This window comes from Dermacentor silvarum, chromosome 3 (assembly GCF_013339745.2).
Source record: "Dermacentor silvarum isolate Dsil-2018 chromosome 3, BIME_Dsil_1.4, whole genome shotgun sequence".
Taxonomy (NCBI): Eukaryota; Metazoa; Arthropoda; class Arachnida; order Ixodida; family Ixodidae; genus Dermacentor; species Dermacentor silvarum.
In genome coordinates, this window is record NC_051156.1 from 158,829,758 (window position 1) to 158,852,564 (window position 22,807).

General features: G+C 46.1%; 1 protein-coding gene across 3 annotated transcripts in view; it reads left to right on the forward strand.

Annotated features, from left to right (window-relative positions):
* Positions 1-964: 964 nt before the first annotated feature.
* Positions 965-22,807, forward strand: part of LOC119444079 (uncharacterized) — a 28,898-nt gene continuing 7,055 nt past the window's right edge. The window contains exons 1-2 of one of the 3 annotated variants that reach the window (XM_037708577.2): positions 1,012-1,384; positions 6,011-8,339. In XM_037708577.2, the coding sequence (XP_037564505.1) occupies positions 1,109-1,384; positions 6,011-6,289 (555 nt within the window). In that variant the 5' untranslated portion in view covers positions 1,012-1,108 and the 3' untranslated portion in view covers positions 6,290-8,339. Of the gene's footprint in view, positions 1,385-6,010; positions 8,340-14,420; positions 15,254-22,807 lie in introns of those variants that run through there. The other 2 variants (XM_049663766.1, XM_049663765.1) reach the window with 2 other exon arrangements.

The window sequence follows — 22,807 nt, forward strand, 5'->3', positions numbered from 1 at the left end:
CCAAGTAGAGTTGAAAAACTAGGGGATGCATTCCATTTTTAATGGAGCTGCTTTCACAGTTCCCGCGCTGAGCAAAAGTGTTGCGCAGCAGTGCGATTTCGTATTGAAGGATCGTTCGCGCGTAATAGAAGACGGTGACAACGGTGATCCGCACGCCATCAAAAGCGTTGCAAGAGCTTTTGTATATAGTCAAGACTCGATTCCGGTTTGTGTAAGACACTTGAGAAATCTGACGTCAATCTGAGCATTTCTTGACGTGTTTTTACTCTTTGCGCCGTCTGCCATTTTTGTACCAAGTTTTGGTCACGTAGCCACCGAATTTTTGCGAAATGGGGCATATAATGGTTTCACATTAAAAAGGGCCGACAAATCATTATGAGTCTGCAATGACAAAGGAAGTGCAATGACGAAAAACGCAGCAATCCACACTAAGCGTGGTGGTGACTGCGACTCCGCTCGATATCGCAGGGAATAGTGTCCTGGCTAGAACACTCCTACGAACCTGCCGACTCACATTTGAAACACTCGAGCAGAGCATATCTGCCGACAGCTTCAAGTTGCCGTCGCGTAGCCAGAGCACGCACGGCGTGCGCTGTCGAAGCAAAGCGATAACACCGAAACCACCACCCGTCGGCGCAAGAAATGAAGCGACAAAATACAAAAAAAAGCATAGGCAAAAACACACTTTATTTATTCATTTCATTGCATCGCTTCAATATTGTCTAGGTTGAAAAGATTGAGTGAAATATGCAAAAGTTATTGAATTTTCTGATGGCTACTAGGAAAATGGCAACGCCTTATTGCCAATACTGAAACGTAACCCAACTGCCCCCCCCCCCCTCCCCCTCTGCACATATCTGATGCCGACGACAGCACTGCGGTGCTATGACGTCAGGCAGCGCGTTTGGGTACGGTGAACGCATGTGAACGTGTGATAAAGCGATGCGATAAACACTCGACGACTCGCTCTTGGTATGTGTTGACGCTCTTCGCGCGCTTTGGGCGAGTTCGATTATCCCCATAGTCGGCAGCGCTACTACTTACCACCGGTTTCCAAAGCACGCCGCTTTCTAAGCCACTCGGGGAAAGGAAGCCGGCGGACACAACGATGTCTGTTTCGATGCACTCCGATGCGTGCGACGTTTACCTCTGTTGCGCGCCGATCCAGCACAGGAATTCTGCAAGCGCGAATGTGCTGTCGTACTTCGCTTCATCGTCGAGAAGCGTGTGCGGCGATTCGTGGGAGAAGCACTGGCTAGTGATCTTCGACTACGGCAAGGCCGTGGTGCTCATCTGCGACGCAGACATGGACCACGCTGGAGACCTGACGGGTCGCAAGTACTGGAAGAAGCGGACAGTCCTCAAGGGCACCTACTCGTACAAGGTCAGCATACACTGCGGGGCCAGAATAATGTACTTATACTAGCAAAACATAGCAGAAGTATTGTGATTTAAGATCTTGCATGTTTTACGAAAATTGTCGTAAATGGTATGTTTATTAAAATTAGAAGCACGAAGTTTACAAAGCCGCAACTTTGCACCAAAAACAGGCATCGCAGTTCAGTAAACTGCATCTGTTTAAGCATTTGAAGCAGAGAAATTTGATGTATAAGTTCATATCTGACATGAGTTTGTTACAACGTCTACAAGGATTTTGCAGGAATTCTACTCGCATATTATTGCTATACTTGACAGCCATGTATATTGCACCGCTTTTGTCCACTTTAGATGTAGTATGCGATGCAGTTTGCAGACTTGTGATATTTTTTTTTAATTGCCGAGTCAGACTTAATTGTATACTTCATGGTTTTGTTTTCAAAGACATTGCAATTTCCTACGCTGCTTTGCAGCTTCCAGTTTTAAAAGGGGTCTCATGGGGGGCCCTTTAATACACGCAATCGATTTATTCGACTATTTCTCTCGCTTAAAAGCAAGTATCCTTATTTTGGAATTTTCGCGCGCGGACATTTTCCCCTAAGGGCACTCGCTCGCGCACAACCGAGTCGCAGGTTGCGCTGGTCGCCGTTGGCCTATATAGCATTTTTGAGACGCAAGTGTTGTCGCACGACACCTTTATGATATCTAAAGGTTTAGATGCTATGGTTGGTCGTAGCGGCTGTGCGGAATTATCCGCCGCCTGGGCTGCTAGTTTTAAGCCGTGTTTGTTGCCGAAATCCACTGCGCATCTCTTGTCAAATTTCGCCGAAACGCGCTCTTCATCCACGGGTAATACACATTTCAATGCCATAGAATTGCAAATTTGTGGCAGCGGTTCATTGTTTCTATGGCACTTAGCGACCACGGCATCTGCAGTAAGCCTATAGCTTGGTTCAGACATCAGTTCTGATTTTTTTTTTTACTGCTATTGTTTTCAACTGGCGTTTTCGCTAGCATGAACGTTTGCCTGCCACTTATTTCTGCCACGCTTAATACACTTTATGGGAGGCAGACTCGCGCTTTTCTCCAACCACACGCAAGGGTCATTGCGCTTTCGCCCTTTATAAATATAAGCCAAATTAAAGCTACGTGTCACCGACGAAAACGGCCGGCGATCCTGTTGGAACAGTAGCCGTCGCCCGGTCGTATCTTTCTTCAGCCAGATGGAGTTCGTTCGTCGAGATAATTTTCACTCCTCGTGGGTGTCTCGGTTACTGTGGCCTCTTGCTGTTCAGCATGAGGTCGCATAAACACCCTTTGACTCAATAAGGTTTCTAATTTGCGGAGAACACCCGGAAAGCACGCAGCTAGCAAGTAAACGTGTACGTAAGCGGTACGCTAGACCTAGACCTCTACAAACCAGCTGGTAGCTCAGCTAACGCTCCCTTACGGCCACTAGCCACCTTGGGAAGCATGACTATAGCTGCAGTGTAGACAATCAATGTTCAGGCTTGTTCCAGCTTCGCATATACTTTAGTTAGCTCTACTTACCATGTTTACGATCATGGAATGTTGAATTCCTATTTTGCATGTCAGTACGAAAGCACAAGAACGGCGCCGACCACAGTAAAGTTTTCACTTTGGCTGTGGTCAGTGTCTTTGATGGTGCAAGTTATTTCCCAGCCAGATGAGCTGTTGTGAAGCATAGTCATTTAAAGAAGTAACAAATACAGCACAAAAATATTTTGCCACTAGATAGCACGCACCAGTACCGAAATAGTTATCGCAACGCTCACAAAGAAATGTATTTATGCTCTATATATTGTTCTCCCACGCCATCCTTTGAAACTGCAAAACAACAGTTTTTGCCTAAGCTCGTGCAAGTATATGCATTTGCAGTGATCAAATGGTGTCTGTACTCACCAACTGTAATGTGTACCATAGTTGGTAATGAAAAATTATTGGAGGTTTTCGTTCAAAGTCGGCCGCTACGCATGTGTGGCAGAAGAAAAAAAACGAATTTTAATCATGTCCCTTTATTTTAAGAACTTGAACAAGTGTTGCAATTCAGCCTTAGCAAACACTGAATGCACATAATACATTGCAGTCCACTCATTTTGTTCAGCCATTCTCAAAATTCGAGCGCCATGCCTGGAAATTCTACATTTTCAGTCATAGAATAACCATTGTTTTGTGACACTAGTGGATCAGTATTAGCATACTGCACCATCCATGCCGGCTGTAGCAGTTTACTTAATTACCATGTCTGTCTGAAATATTGCAACAAATGTACGATTATATTTCCCTTGTTCCACAACCCATGGGTAGCTTGCATTTCATGCGCATCTTATGTGCCAGTAGACTTGCACTGGTACGAAAATGCAGATTCATATGCAAAAGCCACATATGCCATTTTCCCAACCGAATACAGCCAATACCAATATCGCCTCGGGTAAACTGCCCTCTAATGACAGCAGAACTGAGTGCTAGTGTGTGGAGAGTGCCTAATAAGCAAGATAAACAGCATACAGAAAGGCTGTTTTCTGTCTCTACACAGACACAACCTTCCATAATGGCCCATACATAGATGCTTAAGGGAGTGGTAGAAAATGCAGTTTATTTTATAAATGCAAAAGTGATTCAGTATGGTTGCTAAGAATATGACTATATATAATACAGTGGATCCTTAGTAAATGCAACTTATTACAGAAACCTTTGAAATCCTAATTATCACTGCAACGAAAAATAAATTTGTCTGAGCTAAAATGGTATTAAAAATGTTTGTAAAACGGGTACAGGGACTACTTAGCTTTTTTTTTTTTGACATCACTAAATGTAGTATACTTGATAAAGCAAACAGCACAGACACCGCAATAACGCTAGCGATTCGTCACTTTGCAGGGAATAGAAGCATATTGAGGCGGGTCTGTCTACACAGGCAACACTAAATTGCAGCGCGCTGGAAATGCACACGTCAGCAAACAACGGTGGAGGCGTCGCTTAGGCGCCGAGCTCTGACAAGGCTCACATATCTGTTATTGCAATGACGGTCCGTGATTTTACAGTTGATTGTGCTATACTTTCTGCGTTCGACGCAAACATCAGTGGAATACACAAAGTATCTAACATACGGGGGGATCATTTTTAAGTGTTGCGGAAAAAAAAAAAAGAACGCCTGTAACACATAGCATAACCCTCTTCCTTTTCTTAGAGGCGGGCATTACTAGCACAAGAAATTGAAACACATATTTAAGCTAATTAACAGAAATTCTAATTTATTTCTTAACCACTTACTTTACGGCAAATATTTCAATCTACGAGTTGTAACAGGTGAGTTTGCAAGTTGTATCCACTTGAAGTGAATTTCCATGGGGACAGAAATTTAGATATTATTTGCCAAAGTGTGGGACGAAATAAATGGGCGTTCCAGTTACTTTTGTGCTTCACTGCATAAAATAGAGTATTTTTTTTTTAAAGTGGAACAACAGTGCATTCTTACGGTGAGCTTGGCGTATATCTCTATACTGGTGTCATTCTGGAAATTATTTGCAAGTGGTTACGCCTTGCAAACTCAACGGCTACTACTCGTAAATTACAATATGTCCTGTAAAGAAAATAATTATGCATTAGTGATCTTACTTTTTCAATTATTTCAATGTGATTCGATTTCTCTTCAAAGTAAAGTCCGGCTCTGAATAATCCAGCTCAAGGACTATAGTTATGTTATCTGTAAAAGAGAACTTTTAAAAATTCCGTAGAACTTTAAAAGTGATCACCCCGTATATTGCTCTCGCAAGTCGCAAGGTATCGCTGTCATAGTTGCTGCAGCTGCCACCAGTGCCTGTGGTGTTCCGGTATTCCTTGTTAACTACATGGAGTGATAGTCACATTGGCGTGAATGTGAAGAATAAGAAATTAACTCTCTTAACGCAATGTAAGAAATTGCGCGAATTAACGCAATGTAAGAAATTAACTCTTTATTGGACAAACTTGTGCACAGAGCAACAAGTACTAAAAGCACAACGATAGAGGCGAGCATGTTCGTCTGTCGTCAAAATCTGATCTACTTGTCAAGCGCTTCGGCTATTTATACATGATTTGTACTATATATACGTTCTAGTGTTATCGCTTGTGCTGGCTTGTGTTTCTGAATGTACAGACATGATCTAATGTAATGGACCACTGCGAGTGGCTTGCCGAAAATCATGCCAGTGCCACGCCGCTGAAGCTCGTGTGACGTCATTTCCGGCGCAATGAGCATCTGCCAATTCCACTTCGGCGAATAATATAGCAACGCAATTGTGCACTTGCGGGAATGGAAGTCACACCAGCTTGAGCGGCATGGCGCCAGGTGGCACTGGTATGCAGATAGTTTTGGTCATGTTAGGCGTCGTCACTTTTGCTCATGACTGCAGACCACTATTTGCGTCGCGCACGTAATCTGATTAGAAAAAGTTCCTTCGCTACAGAATCGGCAAAAACATTCTCGAGAGTGTTCCAATAACACGAAGGCGCTTCCTGTGCTGATCGATAAGGCTGTAACAGTTGAAAAACTGGTGAAAAACGGTCACCGGAGAAAGATAAACAAGTATGCGTGTCGATATACTTCCGCTCACTCGCTCGTCTTCTGCAGAAGCACCTAGGAAAGCACACAGTTCCGGAGGAGCACGTCGAGGCGGTCATGCGAGCGATGTGCGACTCGGGCCCCTACCACTTGACGAAGAACAACTGCCAGAAGTGGGTCAAGGAGCTGCTGCGTCGGCTGGGCATAGAGACGCCTTCGGACGAGCGCGACGCCGAAGCCGTGGTCGAGGAAGTCGTCCAGCCAGCCCTCAACACGGGCTACGCCGTCGCATTGCTCTATGGCGCCTGGGTGGCGGCTAAGTTCGTCTTGACCAGGGGACGCTTCTAGAAGCAACTAAGACTAGCAGTAATGGCGTCGTATTCCTTCGCGGCGAGCAGCCGATTCCGCTTCGCTGCATCTCAATAGCACATCAAACGATGAAGATGCTGGTGCACAAATAAGTGATCAGTCGGCGTCCTTACGGAATTTGAGCTTGTACGTAAACCCTTTGCGTAGTACCGGGCTGCTAGAGTAAGCAGGTGCGTAAACGTGAGCGGCACAGCACACATACTCATTAATTGTTGCAGTAACTGCCATATTGTACTTGGCTGCTGTGTCGACAGGGACTTAAGTCCTAATATGCAGCCTTCGTAAAATTTTGCTTTGAAGAGAACACCCATATAACCCGAAAAAAAAAAAAAAACTAACGCATTCAGGCTTGGCAAAGTGTCTCCAGGTGTCGCTAGCAGTATTGTTCACATCTCCGGTAAACCACTGTTTGGCGTAGGTTAATTAAAGTCTGCGGATAAGCTAAGAATCTCCACACCTACTAAAACGTTTATTTCACTTATTTAAAGCCAGTTCTTCCGCTTTGTTTACCCCGAGCACTGGTGCATACAAAGTTTAAAGGAAAATTGAAGCACTTGCCGTCTATTTCAAAAATTGGGTCAAAGGATTGCAGTTAAAGGTGCGACCAGGCAAAAGGAACAAAAAAGAAGCTGTTGATACCCCTTGCCTTGTTTTGATATGTTCCTTCTTTCCAACACGTTTGTTTCTCAATTTGATGTTCAGTTTAGAAGTTATACTGTTGTTCTCTGGTCATTCTGGCTCTTGTGTACGAGAAGCACTATGTACTTCGAAATATTTATGAGAAATCTGTAGCGTAAGTTTTCCTCCCGAATAGCTGTACAAAACAGCTATTCCGGAGGGAAATACTAACAGCACACACCTATTAAACAATGTTGCTTAATAACAAACGAAACATTGCTTTCAACTGGCAACCTTCAATAGGTTGTTCCATTCGGAAATGTGGTCGGGAAAATGGCTTAATAACATCACTGCGACACCTTACTATTACGGACGTAAATATACCGCCACCACTTTAACCTGAATTAACTAACTTTTCATATAAAATAGGGTGGTAATGCTGCAAATCTCTGTCGATGCCAATCTTTTGAAAAGTTATACGCTATAAAGCAGTATTTGTGCTATTCTTCGGCAATTTACCCACTTGAAATCCACTGAGCAGTGTACTTCTTAAACGATAGCAACCACACGAATCCAACAAAAAGTCAATAAAATATTCCTCATATTATTGTGGCTTAATTTCATTTCTATTAAAGGCGCTGTCGCATTCACAGGGAGAGGCGTCTTGACGTGACGTTATTTCGACTTATTTTATTTTTATTTTTTTCCCCTTTAAGTGAGTGTCGAAACCCTAGAAAACATACTGTCCAGCGCAGCATGTGTCGTAAATTATTCACTGCAATGTTTGTGAAACAGTTTAGCTTTCGGGATCCAGGAGGCGGATACTTCATGATGCATTTAATTGCTCGCCCCGTTCCTGCGATCGCTGCGGCTATGCCACGCTCCTGCGCAGCTGGAAGAAACTCGCTCAGGCCCCCGTGTTAATATCCATTAGCAACGTCGAAATGCCTATCCTTGTTGAGACACAAGAACAGTAAATTTGGCTGTCTGTCATAGGGTCATGATAATGAGAGTGACTTCACGTCCGGCATTTTATACCAACTTTAGCGTAAAATGAAAGATACTTTTTAAATGTTTCCCGATCGTCACAATTTCCAAGTGTCACTTTGCGTCTGAGAAGCGTGTGGCAGAATTTCTGTGCAACTTCGAAGATGCATGTTAGTGCTCAGTACTCCTTTAAGAATGAAGCGCCACCTCACTCGCATTAAGGCAATGCTATTGCACATTGGCAAATGTCGACAGGGACTCACCTTTCGGAAAGCTGCGATTCGGAAAACTTGGGAATTGAGTAAAACAAGTGTCATGATGCGATATCGTGCGAGCTAAGCGTGCCCTGTGATTTGGCGCCTGATTTGAGACGGTTAGGACTCTGGGTGGACGGCTGGTCTAGTTCCAGTATCCGGCAAATAACGTCGCCGGTCGGAACGGTTATAAGACGAAAGGAAGGGTCTTGCGTATGCGGCACATTATTTTGTGGTGTGTAAACTCATTGAAACTACCTATCGAGAGCAGCTCCTGGGTCGAGTGCTAGCTAACCCGATGACGGAAATTGCGATTCGCTATATCACGGTGACTGCTGTTCGTTTTATAGAGGATTTTTAAAAATCGTCAACGGTTGCGATACGCCCTAATGCGAAATTTGAGCGTAGCTCTATACGTATTTTCATTTCGCAATATATTGGCTGGCGCGGACAGTCTGTCTTGTGCGCGGCACGTTGCAAATGGAACGAAGTGGTGCCACTACTGCTTGACTGCCTCGCTAATCTGGAGGTCGCGAGAGCCAGCGCGTTGGTGATGCGTGCGTGCGATTCACAGCAGCCGCCGCTGGCAGACCTCCCAGAGGGCGGGCGATACTCTGTAGCCATCGACGCCGCACTACGCTTTTCTTCTCACATTTTCACCATACCCCCCTCCTCCTGGCGTCTTTCATCTTTCGCTGAGCTCGTTAGCTCGGTTACGCCGACGCTCGCCGCAGGAACCGGCGTCTAAGTGCTGCGCTCTAAATAAGCTGATAATTTATCTTTACTGAAGATGTTTGAAAGCGTGCGGCGCGGACGAGGTTGTTAGGCTAGAGCACACTGTGCTTGCCTGTTCTTGGTTGGGCATTGCAAGCCGCCTGGACCTTAACGAGGTACAGGCTTAACACGGTCCGCTTACGAGCGGCCTAACCGGAGCGGGGAGCGTCGCTGTCGTATTTCGCTAGCGAGGGTGGTCGATGCACGCGCCCTCTCTCGCGCGTGCGTCGAGGCACCTTACATCGAGGCACTAGTCGTGTGAGTGTGAATAACTTGTGTAATACACCTCTAACTGATTATTTAAGGAAAGCTAACAAAAACGTCGCCAGCGCTTTGACGTCAGAAAGGATTGGATTTGATTCGGAATGCAACCTCGCTGGCTGTCACGTTATGGTGATCTAAGTCGACGCTTCATTTTCCACTCGATAAAATGGACCGGTAATGCATTATAAGCGGCCGTCTAGATACTTGATGAACAAATAAGTTATATATATTCGTTTCACTTTTGTAAAAGTGACAAAGCAGTTTTTGTTTTGTTTCACTTCGCTGAATTTGGCCAGAGGGCGCTGCAACTACGAAAGGTCTAGAGTTACTTACTGTATATGCTACCAAAGGGAGCATATACAGTAACTCTAGAAAGGTCCGCTATACGCTACGCCGAACGCACAACTAAAACGTGAAAATCGCCCGCCGCCGCTCCGCTGTGGCTTAGCGGAGCCTCCAGCTCGGAGCAGAGCGGACCGTAAAGATGCTGAACTAAAACACTCTTACAACCGCTTATACCCTGCTACTGTGCAATCAGCTGTCGAAATACAACTGGGCGATCGCTGATGCACTGTACTCCGTACATGCTGCAAAATGTGGAAACGACGAGGGATGACCCTTACAGCAGTTGGCCGCAAAAATAGTGGCTGGCATATAAAGGAATGAAATAAATCTGCGGCCAAGTTCACGGACCGCTGCTGCATGCGTGCTGCCAGTGTTGCTTGCCATTCGCGATGCATGGCTTTCCTCAGCAATAAAAAGCTTCGCTTATCCGGCAGCATTATAATCATCGCTGACTCCAAAGAATGGACATCGGCCCCGGTATGTCGGCAAGAGTGAGCATATATATACAACTCGTTACGCAGTGACAAAGTGAGTAGCGCCACTTTCTGGCATAGTAAGTTCCTCTCACGTTATCTACCCACATACATCCCAACTCACACTCAATATTACGCCTACTCTATTACGCCCACGTATCAAATGTCGTCACATCATCGTAGCCATACCATGGTGGTCACTAAGTCGTCAATATGCCATTGTGGTCGTTGCAACGCCGTAATTTCGTCGTAGGGATTTTATTGGTGTTATGCCTTCGTCATACCGTCATCTTCATGCCATGGCGGTCGTTCCATCGTTGTCATTCCTTCGCCGCCATGCGTGTACCTGTTGAGAGAGGCGGTTCTCAGTGGAAATGTTAATTAGGGTCGCGTGGTCTCAACTTGCAAATGGTCGCTAAGCAGCAACACCGTTTTTCAGAAACACCAATTACACCAAACACTTAACTTTCACAAACACTTTGCTTAAACCGCTTTCCACAGCGCGTGGGATCCTCAGCTTTTTTTGGCTGGAATGAAAAACGAGCCGGGTGCAGGCTGGAGCCCTGTAAAGTGGCGAATGAGAAGGTCGTTGCGGCCCATTGCAGCTACTGCCAAAGTTATTTACCTGTAGTACCGGAATTTCGCTTACCTTGGTCATTACTGTTGTGTTATGGGTAGCGTTATGTTTTTAGGCTAGACGGGCCTAAATTCCCCTCTTCTCGGCTTCCAGTTTGTCAAGGCATACAGGATACTGTATACTCATGCGAAGTACTCATGCCCGGACTGGGCACTGACGCATCACAGACACAAGCCGCCGTGTCCTTTGCAGCACTCGGATCATCTTTTCTGAATCGCATGTGCTGCACCCGGAAATGAGTATCTTTGTGACTGAAGCGTATACGCAGTACTATCGGCTGGGAAACAAATTAGCAACACTAATGTACAAAAAGTCAATATAATCACAGACTCTTTAAGTGTTGGAACATCTTCAAAGTTGTTCTGTAAAAGTAAAAATGCTGTACTAAATTTTCCTTATTTACTTCCGTGTACAGTATATATGTCCAGCCAGGATGTCACAATATGATGGGTTTTCGGGCATAGATGCATCATGGGCAATGTGCTGGCAGACGAAACTGCCACATCGGTAGCATAAAGTGCCAGCAACTTTGTAGTTGCCCCGCCATAGACTTGAAGCCTTTCTTACGGAAAGAGCTTATAAGCTATTGGCATAGCCCATGGGACACTGAGACATCTAATAAGCTATATGAATATCAGTATATCATTATTACCAACAGATTGGGGGCGACATGGAAGAAAAGCCTGCAAGTGCAGCTTGAAAAAACACCCTGCCCCTATGATCACAAGACATGGGCTGCGCGGAGCTGCCGCGTGTTTTTGACAATACAAAAATACGCAATTTTGCAAGAGTGCATGAGAAGCACTAAGTGAAAAGTGAGTAGTTGCACGTAGAGCAGCTACACAACGTTTCACACTCACCTAGGTCTGCTAGCCGCTTGGTTAGCTCAGATGGTACAGTGGCTGCCCCGGAAAGGAGGTGGTCCCGGGTTCGAGTCCCGGACGAATTTTTCTTCAACTGTGAGGCTTTTCTTTCGAGGAACCCGTATGGGTTTACTTTGCAGCAATTGTTGCGATTGGGTGGATGTCTCAGTTTTCACTTTAATTAAGTGGAATGTGTAGCGAAGCTGTAACGTTTCTGGCTTACTTGGGAGCGTTACTAATAATTATTGAACCCTCGTTTTCGGGTTTACTTATTTATTTATTTATTTATTTATTTATTTATTTATTTATTTATTTATTTATTTATTTATTTATTTATTTATTTATTTTGATGCGTTATACGTATCTAGGGTTTTCCAAGCGTCCTTATGTTTGGGGACACAGCTTCTTTATGCTTGAAGATAGTAAGAACGAGGTGATGGGTGACGTGTAGGCAAAGTTCAATGTGACTGAGTAATTGGGGCTGTGGTAATAAATGACGTATTTAAGTGCTCTATAGGTTTATGAGTGTGTCTAACTAATTGGGCAGAATTTAACCCACCGCCCGAGAAGAACTACAAATGCCACCGAGACCAAATTTAGCGAAAATGGGTGGAACGGTATGAAAATCTCTATGCGATGTTAAATGAGATGAATCGAACACAGATTTCGTAAAAACAAACGCCTTAATCAAGTTTTAGAACGTGTGATATGGCTGCTATCAGCTATGCTTCCCATTGTACCGACATAACTGTAGCTTAAACATGTTTATAATTCGTGGAAATGGGAGAGGTGGTGCCATGACTGAAAGAATTTTAATGTTCTTGGTTCATAATTACTGAAGCCTCTTTTTTTCATATTTTCATGCGTCAAAAGACGTTAGTAGTTAGTTTCTGCGAGGTCCTCGGTGAACTAATCAAGGAACCTTGGTTATATTTGGCGCAAATAAGTAGCGCGTTATGGATAATGTGTAGGCTAAGTTCAAAGCGAGGAGACAAATGACGACATTTGCTGTAAATTACGCATGCAAGTGAGCTTTAGCAATGTGTTTTACAGCAAGGCAGAATTTATCATGCTGCTCTGGGAGATCTGGGAATGAAACCGAGTTAAAATCTAGCAAAATAGGTGGGGGGTCTGCTATGTCATCAGCTATGGTTAATGTTCTGGCGAAGTAAATGTGTTGATGAATTAATAGCTTTCGAAAATGTCTCACAATAAGTGCTCAAAAGCGTTACGAGGGGGAAAGGTATCAAACAACCGAGTACATTTAGGGTGCAATTACGGGAAACTAAATCTCTTTTTCTAAATCTAAAGAAACGGCTTCGCTGGAAATTAATTCAACGGCTGAAAAGAAACGGTTTCGCTGCGAATTAATTAATGATCTGCTCACATTTTTTTGTTTTTTATTAATGTTCCAAGTCTTTAATGCTCACTGTATTTTGATGTGTATAACCTCAACAATACTATTGCCTTAACTAGCGATACATTTGTGCTGTAGATTTATATCATCATCATCAGCCTATACTTATGTCCACTGCTAGACGAAGGCTTCTTCCTGCGATCTCCAATTACCCCTGTCTTGCTCTAGCTGATTCCAACTTGCACCTGCACCGTAGATTTATATACCCATTAGTATTTGTGGAATTATAAAATCTATAGCAAATGTAAATTTTTATTATCGTGGTACTGCTGCTACTGTGCGGGGTCAGGGACTAGTGCAGGTCAGACACTAATTGACTTTTGTTACTGCATCACCTAGACAGTTTATATTGTTTCAAGGAATATATTCAGATTAGTTTTGGTCCACCATGGTTCACCATCTGACTGGGTGATTGATAATCACGTGTACGGCTGGTACATATAAAATTAACTGAAAGACGCATTTGCTAGCTCTGCCTCTTAATACTATAGTAATGTGTATATATATATATATATATATATATATATATATATATATATATAGAGAGAGAGAGAGAGAGAGAGAGAGAGAGAGAGAGAGAAGGGGGAGAGAGGGAGGTGGGGTTGGGCAGCTTGTGGTGTGCTCCCCCCACTCGAGAAATCGTAGGTACGCCACTGAATGCCTCCATTTCAGTTTCTTGGGCAAAACGTCAAGTGTGCGTCACGTTACGAAAGCAAATCCGGGCCATCATCGCCATTTTGTACGCGTCGCGCATGCGTCACGCGTCCAAGAAAATGACAGAATGGCCAGAATTGTGTCAGATTACAATTTTTAGCAGATACCATGTCGGCTGCCGATGGCAGCACTGCGGCGCTATGGCGTCAAGCAGCGCGGTCTCTGAAGGTGACTGTGTGTTAAAACAATGCAATTAACCTTCGACAATTCGCTTTTGGTATGCGCTAACGTTCTTCGCGCGCTTTGTGCTGGTTCGAATGACTGACCTCCATTAATTTATTTATACAGTAGTCATGTGAGTTCGATATGCATGAATTTTTTATTGGTGATTGGGTGACTGATAAGGATAAATTTCGTCAACTATACTTGCAAATGTTTGATCCAGATTTTTGGCAGTCACTGTCTTTGCAGTGTAGTGCATTCTAATCCTCATGTACGATGCAATTACGCACTTCACAAGACGCACGAAGTGGCTCGACTCGGCGGCTAACTCAAACATGTGCTCGCGCAACTCTGAGTATAGCTTTTGAAAGTCTCCAGAAAGCTCTGCCATAACATAAACCATCGAATAATCAGCGACATTCCCCTTCTTTCGATTCCGGGGTACTTACGCGTGAACCGTCTTCCATGAAGACTTTTCAGGTCAACTTGTGCAGTTTACTGCGCAGCAGGCCGGCATTGTTTCGAAAAAGAAAAGAAACGCCGGGCCGCCCATAGCAATCGAGCATCCGCTGGCGTTCGCTTCCGGGACAGGGCCGGCGACTTCCGGCGGCTTCACGGCCGCGCGCTCGAAGTACAGTTACTGCTCCCTACGGGGGCAGAGTTGCGCATAGGTCCGCCATCTTGCCCGCCGACGCATCCGTGTTAAGCAGAAAAGCCACTCCTCCTGAATGCAGGATACGGCGCGGCTCAGCTGCCGAGTGTGCTTGCTCCGAATTCACTCCGCGAAGGCCGTGCCACGGCGGGCGGCAGTGCAGGGCCATGGAAACTCTATGGTGCAGGCGCAGCTGTGAAGCTGGCTTTCTCGCAAGAGGATGCTTTTCGCGCGCGTGACCAGATTTGGCAAATAGTGGCACGAACGGCGCGTTCAATCAGATGCGGCGCAACTCTGCTCCCCAAGGGGAGCATATACAGTAACTCTATAGCTCGAAGCGCGATCCAGCTCCCTCTGGAGGCGATCGGGGGTTCGAATACCCGCCATAGTCGACAGCCAAGAAGACGTCAGCGCTTTTGAGCTGCTACGCGCTAGTGCTATCCACCGATTTCAAAAAGCACGCCGCCGTCTAAGCCACTCGGGGAAAGGAAGGCGGCGCAGACAACGATGTCTGGTTCGATGCACTCCGATGTGTGCGACGTCTACCTGTGCCACATGCCGGTCCAGAACATGGATACTTCTAGCGGGAATATACTGTCGTACATTGCTTCACTGTCCAGAAACGTGTGCGGCGATTGGTGGGAGAAGCACTGGCTAGTGATCTTTGACTACGGCGAGGACGTGGTGCTCATCTGCGACGCAAACATGGACCACGCTGGAGACCTTACGGGTCGCAAGTACTGTAAGAAGCGGACAGTCCTCAAGGACACCTACTCGTACAAGGTCAGTATACATTGCGGGGTCGGAATATTGTAATTATACTGGCAACATTAGACAGCAGAATTGTGATTTAGGATCTTGTACGCTTTACGAAATTTGTCGTAAAGGGTGTGTTTATTAAAATTAAAAGCACGAAGTTTGCAAACCCGTAGCTTTGCACCAAAAACACGTGTCGCAGTTCAGTAAACTGCATCTGTTACAGAGCATTTGAAGCGGACAAATTCGATATATAAGTTCATATCTGACTTGAATTTGTTACAACGTTTACAAGGATTTTGCAAAAGTCCTACTCACATATTAGTCTTGTACTTCAAAGGCATGTATGTTACGCCGAATATGTCCGCTTTAAATGTTGCATGATATGCAGTTCACAGAATTGATATCCACAGTATGGCCGAGTTACAGAGTTGTAGACTTGATGGTATCGTTTTCAGAAAACTGCCATTTTTGACGGCGGTTTACAGCTTCCAGCGTATAACCAAAATTTGCAATGGGGTCTCGTGGGGGGTCCTTTCCTCGTTTTCCCTCGTTTTATAGCGATTATCGTTATCCCTATTTTGGCATTTTTGCGGTTTTCGCGCTCGCACTTTGTCCGCACTCGCTCGCGCGCGACCAAGTCGCGGGTAGTGTTGGTCGCCGCTGTTCTGTAGGTTCTTTAGTGCGAAAACCTTGTATGCCCGGTGAAGCGAGAAATCCGGCGGGAAATCTGGCAAGGATACCCCCATGACCAAGTGATGACGTCACGTTCCCGGTGTTGGACCTGCTGCAGCTCGCACTGCGAAGTCCCACGGTGAACAGCCACGGCGTCGGACGGACGCCTTGACCCACATCCAAAAAATTGATGTTGCCCAATTCTAAAAATGAGTTAACCCACGCTCAAAACCGACCTGGCCAAATCCCAAAATTACCTTGTACCATCACCAAAATGTAGGTGGCCAACGCCCCAAAAAAATTGACTTTGCCCAATCCGAAAAATGAGTTGACCCACGTTCAAAACCGACCTGGCCCATACCCAAAATTAACTTGACGCACCCCCAAAATTTGGGCGGTCCACCTTCAAAATAGACTTTGCCCAATTCGAGCACATGACCAAGTGAAAAGTATTGCACAGAAGAGTGGGAATGCTTTCGCATTCAATGCACGTATGGAGACGAGTGCCTCTGTAGCTTTTTTTTGAGACGCACGCGTTGTCGCGCGACACCTTTATGACATCTGAAGGTTCAGATGCTGCGGTTGGTCGTAGCGGTTGTGCGGCATTTCTCCGACGCCTGGGCTGACAGTTTGAAGCCGCGTTTGTCGCCGAAATCCGCTGCGCATTTCCACTCAGCGGCCACCGCTTCTGCGGTAAACCTTTAGTCTGGTTCAGAAATCCAACAATTCAAATTTTTTTACCGCTATTGTTTTCAAATAACGTTTTTGCTAGCTGACACATATGCCTGCCACTTATTTCTAGATGCGTTTAAAACATTTTATAGGTGGAGGACTCGCGCTTTTTTCAAATCACAAGCAAGGATCATTGTGCTGTTGAGGGACATTTCTCACTTTATAAATGAAAGCCGGAATAAATCTAAGTGCCAGTAACGAAAACGGCCGGCGATCCTGTTGGAACTGTAGCCATCGCCCGGTCGTATCTTCCTTCAGTCAGTAAAGAGTTCGTTCATTGAGATAATTTTCCCTCCTCGTGGCGTCTCAGCGACTGTAGCCTCTTGGCTATGAGATCGCAAGAGAACTCTTTGACTAAATAAGGTTGGTTATTTGCGGAGAAAATGAGGGCCGGGATTAGTTGTATATGTTTCGCGCAAAAAAAAAAAAAAAAGCAGTGCTGGAGACATCCATCTGAATCGAGGATACGAGTGTACATAATTTTTGTGCACTTTGAAAGTTGCCGCGTACATCGCGAGCGTTGCCATGTTGAGTGTATGCGTGATCTGAAATTAATGCAATCCATCTGTACTAATGGGCGGTCAACACCAAACACACTTGCAAAAGTTCGAATTATAGCGCAGTTCTCGCTGCTCATCTTTCACTACTGGGACCCTTGGCCGGCTGACCATACCATGACACTCCAAGTATTGTCAGTCTCGTACACCGACGGTGTAGTGCGTGCCGGTGGCCACGTGATCTTGCCACGGTTTGCAAGTTCAAAAGGCCTTGACACTAGTGGTGACAATAGAGTTCCATACAATAAAAAAATACTAGAGGTAACTCTCGCACAAGTGTCTATGACAGCTGCAAGCGGGGTGGTTCAGTCAGCCCGGAAATTGTGGGTAGCACATGTATTTGCCTAAACTTCGTCCTTGTGGCTTTAAACGGCTTCTTGACTTTGTAAACTCGTCATTTTCGGCGAAGTACTGCGTAAAAAATAATGAAATAAACATTAGTAATGTTTTCTAGGTCTGACGGTAAAATTCTATTACAGATGAACTCTTGCGCAGAAGTCCGATATTGAAACCACTACCCCGCGGACGCATGTATCGACAAGCGGCATACAACGCCCTTATTAATTGCTCGCGGGCAACCCAACACGTGGCTCAGTGGCGCAATGGACTTTCGTGCCGGTTCAGCCGCGTCGCGCTCAGTCTGCAGAATGATTGAGTGATATATTTGCAATGATCAAGCTGGTCCGCGGAGCTAGGTGGGCTCAGCACGATGTGATCACAAAAGCCAGCGCGTTGAGACGCTTGGTGCGCTTCGATTTGGCCACCTCGACAGGCTGAACCACTGCAAGTAGTAGCGATTCTGCGTGTTCGCAGAGTCTTCTGCGCTTAAAAAAAAAGTATAGATTGCTCTGAAGTTTAGAAAAATGAAGGCATGTAAAGCGTAAATAAGGAAGCCACTAGAACATTTGAATACACAAGCACAAAGATCAGACAAATCCACGTAATGCCCATCATTCCCCTGGTGGCTGAATGATTGCAGCGCCAAAGTCTCCTCGAGTAATTTTTGTAAGAAACTTTACGCTCGTGTCCATCTTGCCCGTAAATTAACTTCGACCTTCCGCGCAAGCGCATAAGCAAGAAAAACAGCAATTACGCTAGCGATTCGTCGGTTTGCAGGGAATAGAAACATATTTAGGCGGGACTTTCTAAACCGGCAGCACGAAATTGCAGCGCGCAGGAAATGCACACGTGAGCAAACAACGCTACAGGCGCGTCTTGTGACGTTCAGTTCTGACAAAGCTCGCATATCTGTTATTTCAATGACGGTCTTTAATTTTACACTTGGCTGTCCTATACGTTCTGGTTTCGACGCAAACATCACGGATCATACATAAGGGTTTCTAAAATACGGGGTAGTCATTTTCAAGTTTTACAAAATTTTCAAAATTCGCCTGTGGCAGATATCATTCGTGTCCTTGAGCTGGATTATTCGCAGAGGCGGACATTACTAGCGCAAAAATCGACACAGACACTTAACTGTGTCTAATTATGATTTATTAATGGATTACATTACGTCACATAATACAATATACGAATAGTAGAAGGTGAGTTTGCAAGACGTATCCACTTGAAGTGAACTTCCAGGAGGACACTAGATTAGACATAGTAATTCCTAAAGTGCTGGACGAAATACATGGGCGTTTCATTACTTTTGTGCTTCAATGCATAAAGGAGCGTTTTGCTAAAAAAGTACGTGGACCAAAACACTGCATTTTTACGGCGAGCTTGACGGCGCATGCCTCTAAACTGGTGTCATTCTGGTAAGTGATTTCAAGTGGTTACTGTTGTGATTTAAGTTCAGTTTCTGTTTTGCTTTAGTTTCTTTCACCCGAGAGGAAGCATTGTATATACGTTTCAGCTGTGTATATATTTGCGTAGAGCCCAAAGGTTCGTGGCAGACGCCTAGGCAGGGTGAAGCCCACCCTATTAACTTGCCGGACAAAAACTTCAGTTTTTACCTACCTTCTGAAAAAAGTGGGTTGTTCCAATCCAAGTCTCGGACTGTACGCGGACGCTCTTCCATTATATAACAGTGGCGACGAGGTCAACTGAGGCTTTGCCGCTTCTACCTCGTTCCTGGGCCTTGCCCTGCAATTGTTCTTTTTCTCGAGCGTGACTGGGATCCGCCTACCATGAGCTGCGCCGGGTTGGCCCCGCCGCCATCTTTCCGGCTGAGGCCCGGCCGTGCCGTGCCCTGGGAACAATGGCATTGTATGTTTGAAACTTACCTTCTTGCTTCTGGAGATACTTACTTCTTACGAGAATGATGCATGGCCATCCACGTGCGCTGCCTGGGCACGGAGGGGCAGCACATTTTCAACATGCTACCGGTCGCCGCCAGCGACACCTCCGCTGCCGGCAAGCCCCACTCGGCCAACACGCCCACATGCACCGAATGAGTTCGACGCGGCCGTTGCTGACATTGAGGCAGCCATTGAGTTTCACTCTATGAAGGCAGCAGTTCATGCCAACGAGCAGTGTCGTCGTGGAACGTCACCGGTTACAATCCACCGCTGTCAAAGTACAGCCGAGTTGGTTGCTGACTTTGTCGCTGCGTTACGAGAGCTCTCATCGTCATGCTCCTTTTCATCACAAACAGATCAGTTTGTTGGCGTAATTTCTTCAAACCTCGCATACGAACGCATCTTGCTGGAGGGCTCAGCACTTTCGTTCACAAAGGCAGTTCAGGTCGCACTACACTGCAGCTCGAGCAGGCGTCCGTGGAATTGAACGAGTTTTCTGGATCAGGACAGCCTGTTTCGACGCATCATCACACACATGCTCCGCATTCATCGCGGAAGCTAAGTCCACGCTCGGAAACACGAGATTTTCAGTGCAGCTTGATGTGCTTCGCAGCAGAACCACCCCCCGCGCGTTGATCAGCGCGCGCGCTCTCAGTCTCCACACTGTTACCGATATATGCCTCGCGGAAGGAATCAACGCGTTTCGTCGTCTCGGTACCCAGCACAAGGCAAGCGTTGCTTATTCTGCCATTGAAGTGGCGACTTTCAACGAGTCTGTAACAAGAAACGGCTCGCGCAAGGACAGGTCCGTGAACTTGACTTCGACGATGGTAATTCACCACCTCAAAGTGCCGAGCAGGTTCTGGCTAACTGTCATTCCAGACGTGATGTGGTTCACATAACTTTGCAAGTTGCAGATGTAGGGTTGACACTTCTACTTGAATCTGGTTCATCCGTCTCTATTCTGTCTGAGCAAGTGCTCAGCGAGAACGTTTCGGGCATTTCACTTCTACCTGCACCGTACTACTAAGTCACCCTACTGCACTCTACTAAATCAGAACTCCTGGTATTTATGAAGCGTGGCAACCAAAGGCCGTTGTATATCCAACTCCATCAAACCCTTGTCAAGGAAGTGGACACTATCCGCGTCCTGGGAGCCCACATTAAGAATCAGGGCAACAACAACGCATCAATTCAAAAGCTCCGCACTACCTGCACCAATATCTCCCGAATGATGTTCAGAATTGCCAATCGACACCGTGGCATTAAAGAAGCGGACATACTGCGTATCGTACCGGCCTTTGTGATCAGTCGTGTCACAGCTTCCCGTGCCTGCGCATTCTCAAAAGGGACGAACTCAAACTGGACTGCCTACTCTGCCTTACATATCGGAAAGCCCTCACTCTACCATGGCACCATGGGACCATGGCATGAATGACAGGCTCCTTGAAATGGGCATCTATAATACAGCGTCAGAGCCCTTCCAAGCTCATTACATGAACCAAGTAATTCGTATCGCACGCACCAAAGCAGGTCGCGCCACGCTAGAAGCACTGGGCATCACCCACGCAGGTCGCCAGCAAGCGATCACTACCACCAGAATGGCAGCAGGATATCATCACTCGCCCGTTGCCACGTAATATGTAACCCGCCTACCACGAAAACAGCAGAGCTGCCAGAGACAAAGCCTACGACAAGTATTCGGATCAAGCAGGCGCCTTCTTTGTAGATGTCGCCGGACCTCTGCACAACCGCTCCACGGCAACCGTTGTACACAGGGACAGGTTGTGGAATGCATCTCGGTCACCGGAATAGACATCACAGCCATGGAAGAGGCCGGTATAGCCTTAGCCATGCGTAATCTAAGAGCCACCTTTGTCCTCACGGATTCCCAGGCGGCGTATCGTAACTTCGCAAGAGGTCAAGTCGGCCACCTCGCACATTCAATACGGCAACAGGCGGCAGCCAATCGTCAAGAGGGTCAATGGAAACACCAGGGCACGCGGGAGTTCGAGGCGAGATTGCTCATGCCTCCGCCCGAGAACTTTTACACCGGGACTCCGCCGATTGCTCCACAGCACAACTTCTCGCTGACCAGGACGATCCCCAGCCCCTCCTTTCATATTCTGAGATCCTGCAACAGCTCCGGCTGTGTAGACGCGCTTTACCCCCGCCTGATCTTTATTAGATAAGGAAACGCAGGTAGCATGGAGACACTTACAAACATTGTCCTTTCCGAATCCTTAAGTGTTATCAAAAATATCGGCCAAGCATAATCCGACGATAGTCGAGTGGGAGGTGACCCTCTCCAGCTCGGACCCAGAACAGCCCTGGTCAAAAGCCCGGACGGCACAAAACCACTATTAATTTTTCATCAATAAATGTTTTATTCTCTCTGCACCTGCACCGCGTGTTTCCTGCTTGATTTTTCTAAGCATGCGATCTGCGTGCGGGGTTGCGTTTGGGCGGAAGTTCACTTCAAAGGTCGCAGGGCGCAGCTTCTGTTTTATGTTGTCCATCGCGGCACCTTGATGATTGGGATGACGGCGTCAAGGCACCAGAGCTACGTATTATAAGTACGCGACTCTCCAGTGCCTACAGACGTCCGCTGTGCTTTCGAGCAATGTAATTGGAAATGCAGCACCTTCCAAGGCTTGTACAAGTCTGGGCGCATAATCCAGTTATGGATACCACCATGAGTTTGCTGTGCTTTTCACTTCTGAGCTAGGCCTTGCTAAAGGATTCGTTCACCGAGCCAAGAAGTGTCCGCCAGTGCCCCCGGTATCTTCCAAGCTTCGCCGCCTTCATTTTCTCTTCGTGTCCCACTGTCTGCCGAACTTCACACGTTGCTGCATCCTTGAAATCATAGAGCGAGTCGACGTTTCTGAATGGGTTTACCCTATTTTTGTAGTTGACAAGAATGGTGGCAATATCAGGGTGTGCGTTGACCTTTGAGAACCTAACAAGGCCATTGTTCCAGATAGCTTTCCACTGCCCCAAAAAGAGGAGCTCCTTCTAGCTCTGTTAAGGGCTACCCACTTTTCCAAACGTGGCTTCTGCCTACCATCAGGTCCCTTTGCACCTTGATAGTAGGATCTCAATGCCTTCATCGCCCAGGTATACAAGCGTGTTTCGGGTTGACTTCTGCCCATGCTGCGTTCCAGAAGGCTAATGGCAACAATTCTTGATGGCTGCTCTGGAGTGTTATTCTACATAGAAGACGTCATCGTGTTCGGGAAAGCACACAAGAGCACATTCAGAACCTGAAAGCTGTCCTGCAGAAGAGCAAGGCTGCAGGCTTTTGAAGCTGAACAACAATGTATTTTCGACGTTCCAGAACTGACATTTCTAGGACTAAGGTCACTGCTAATGGT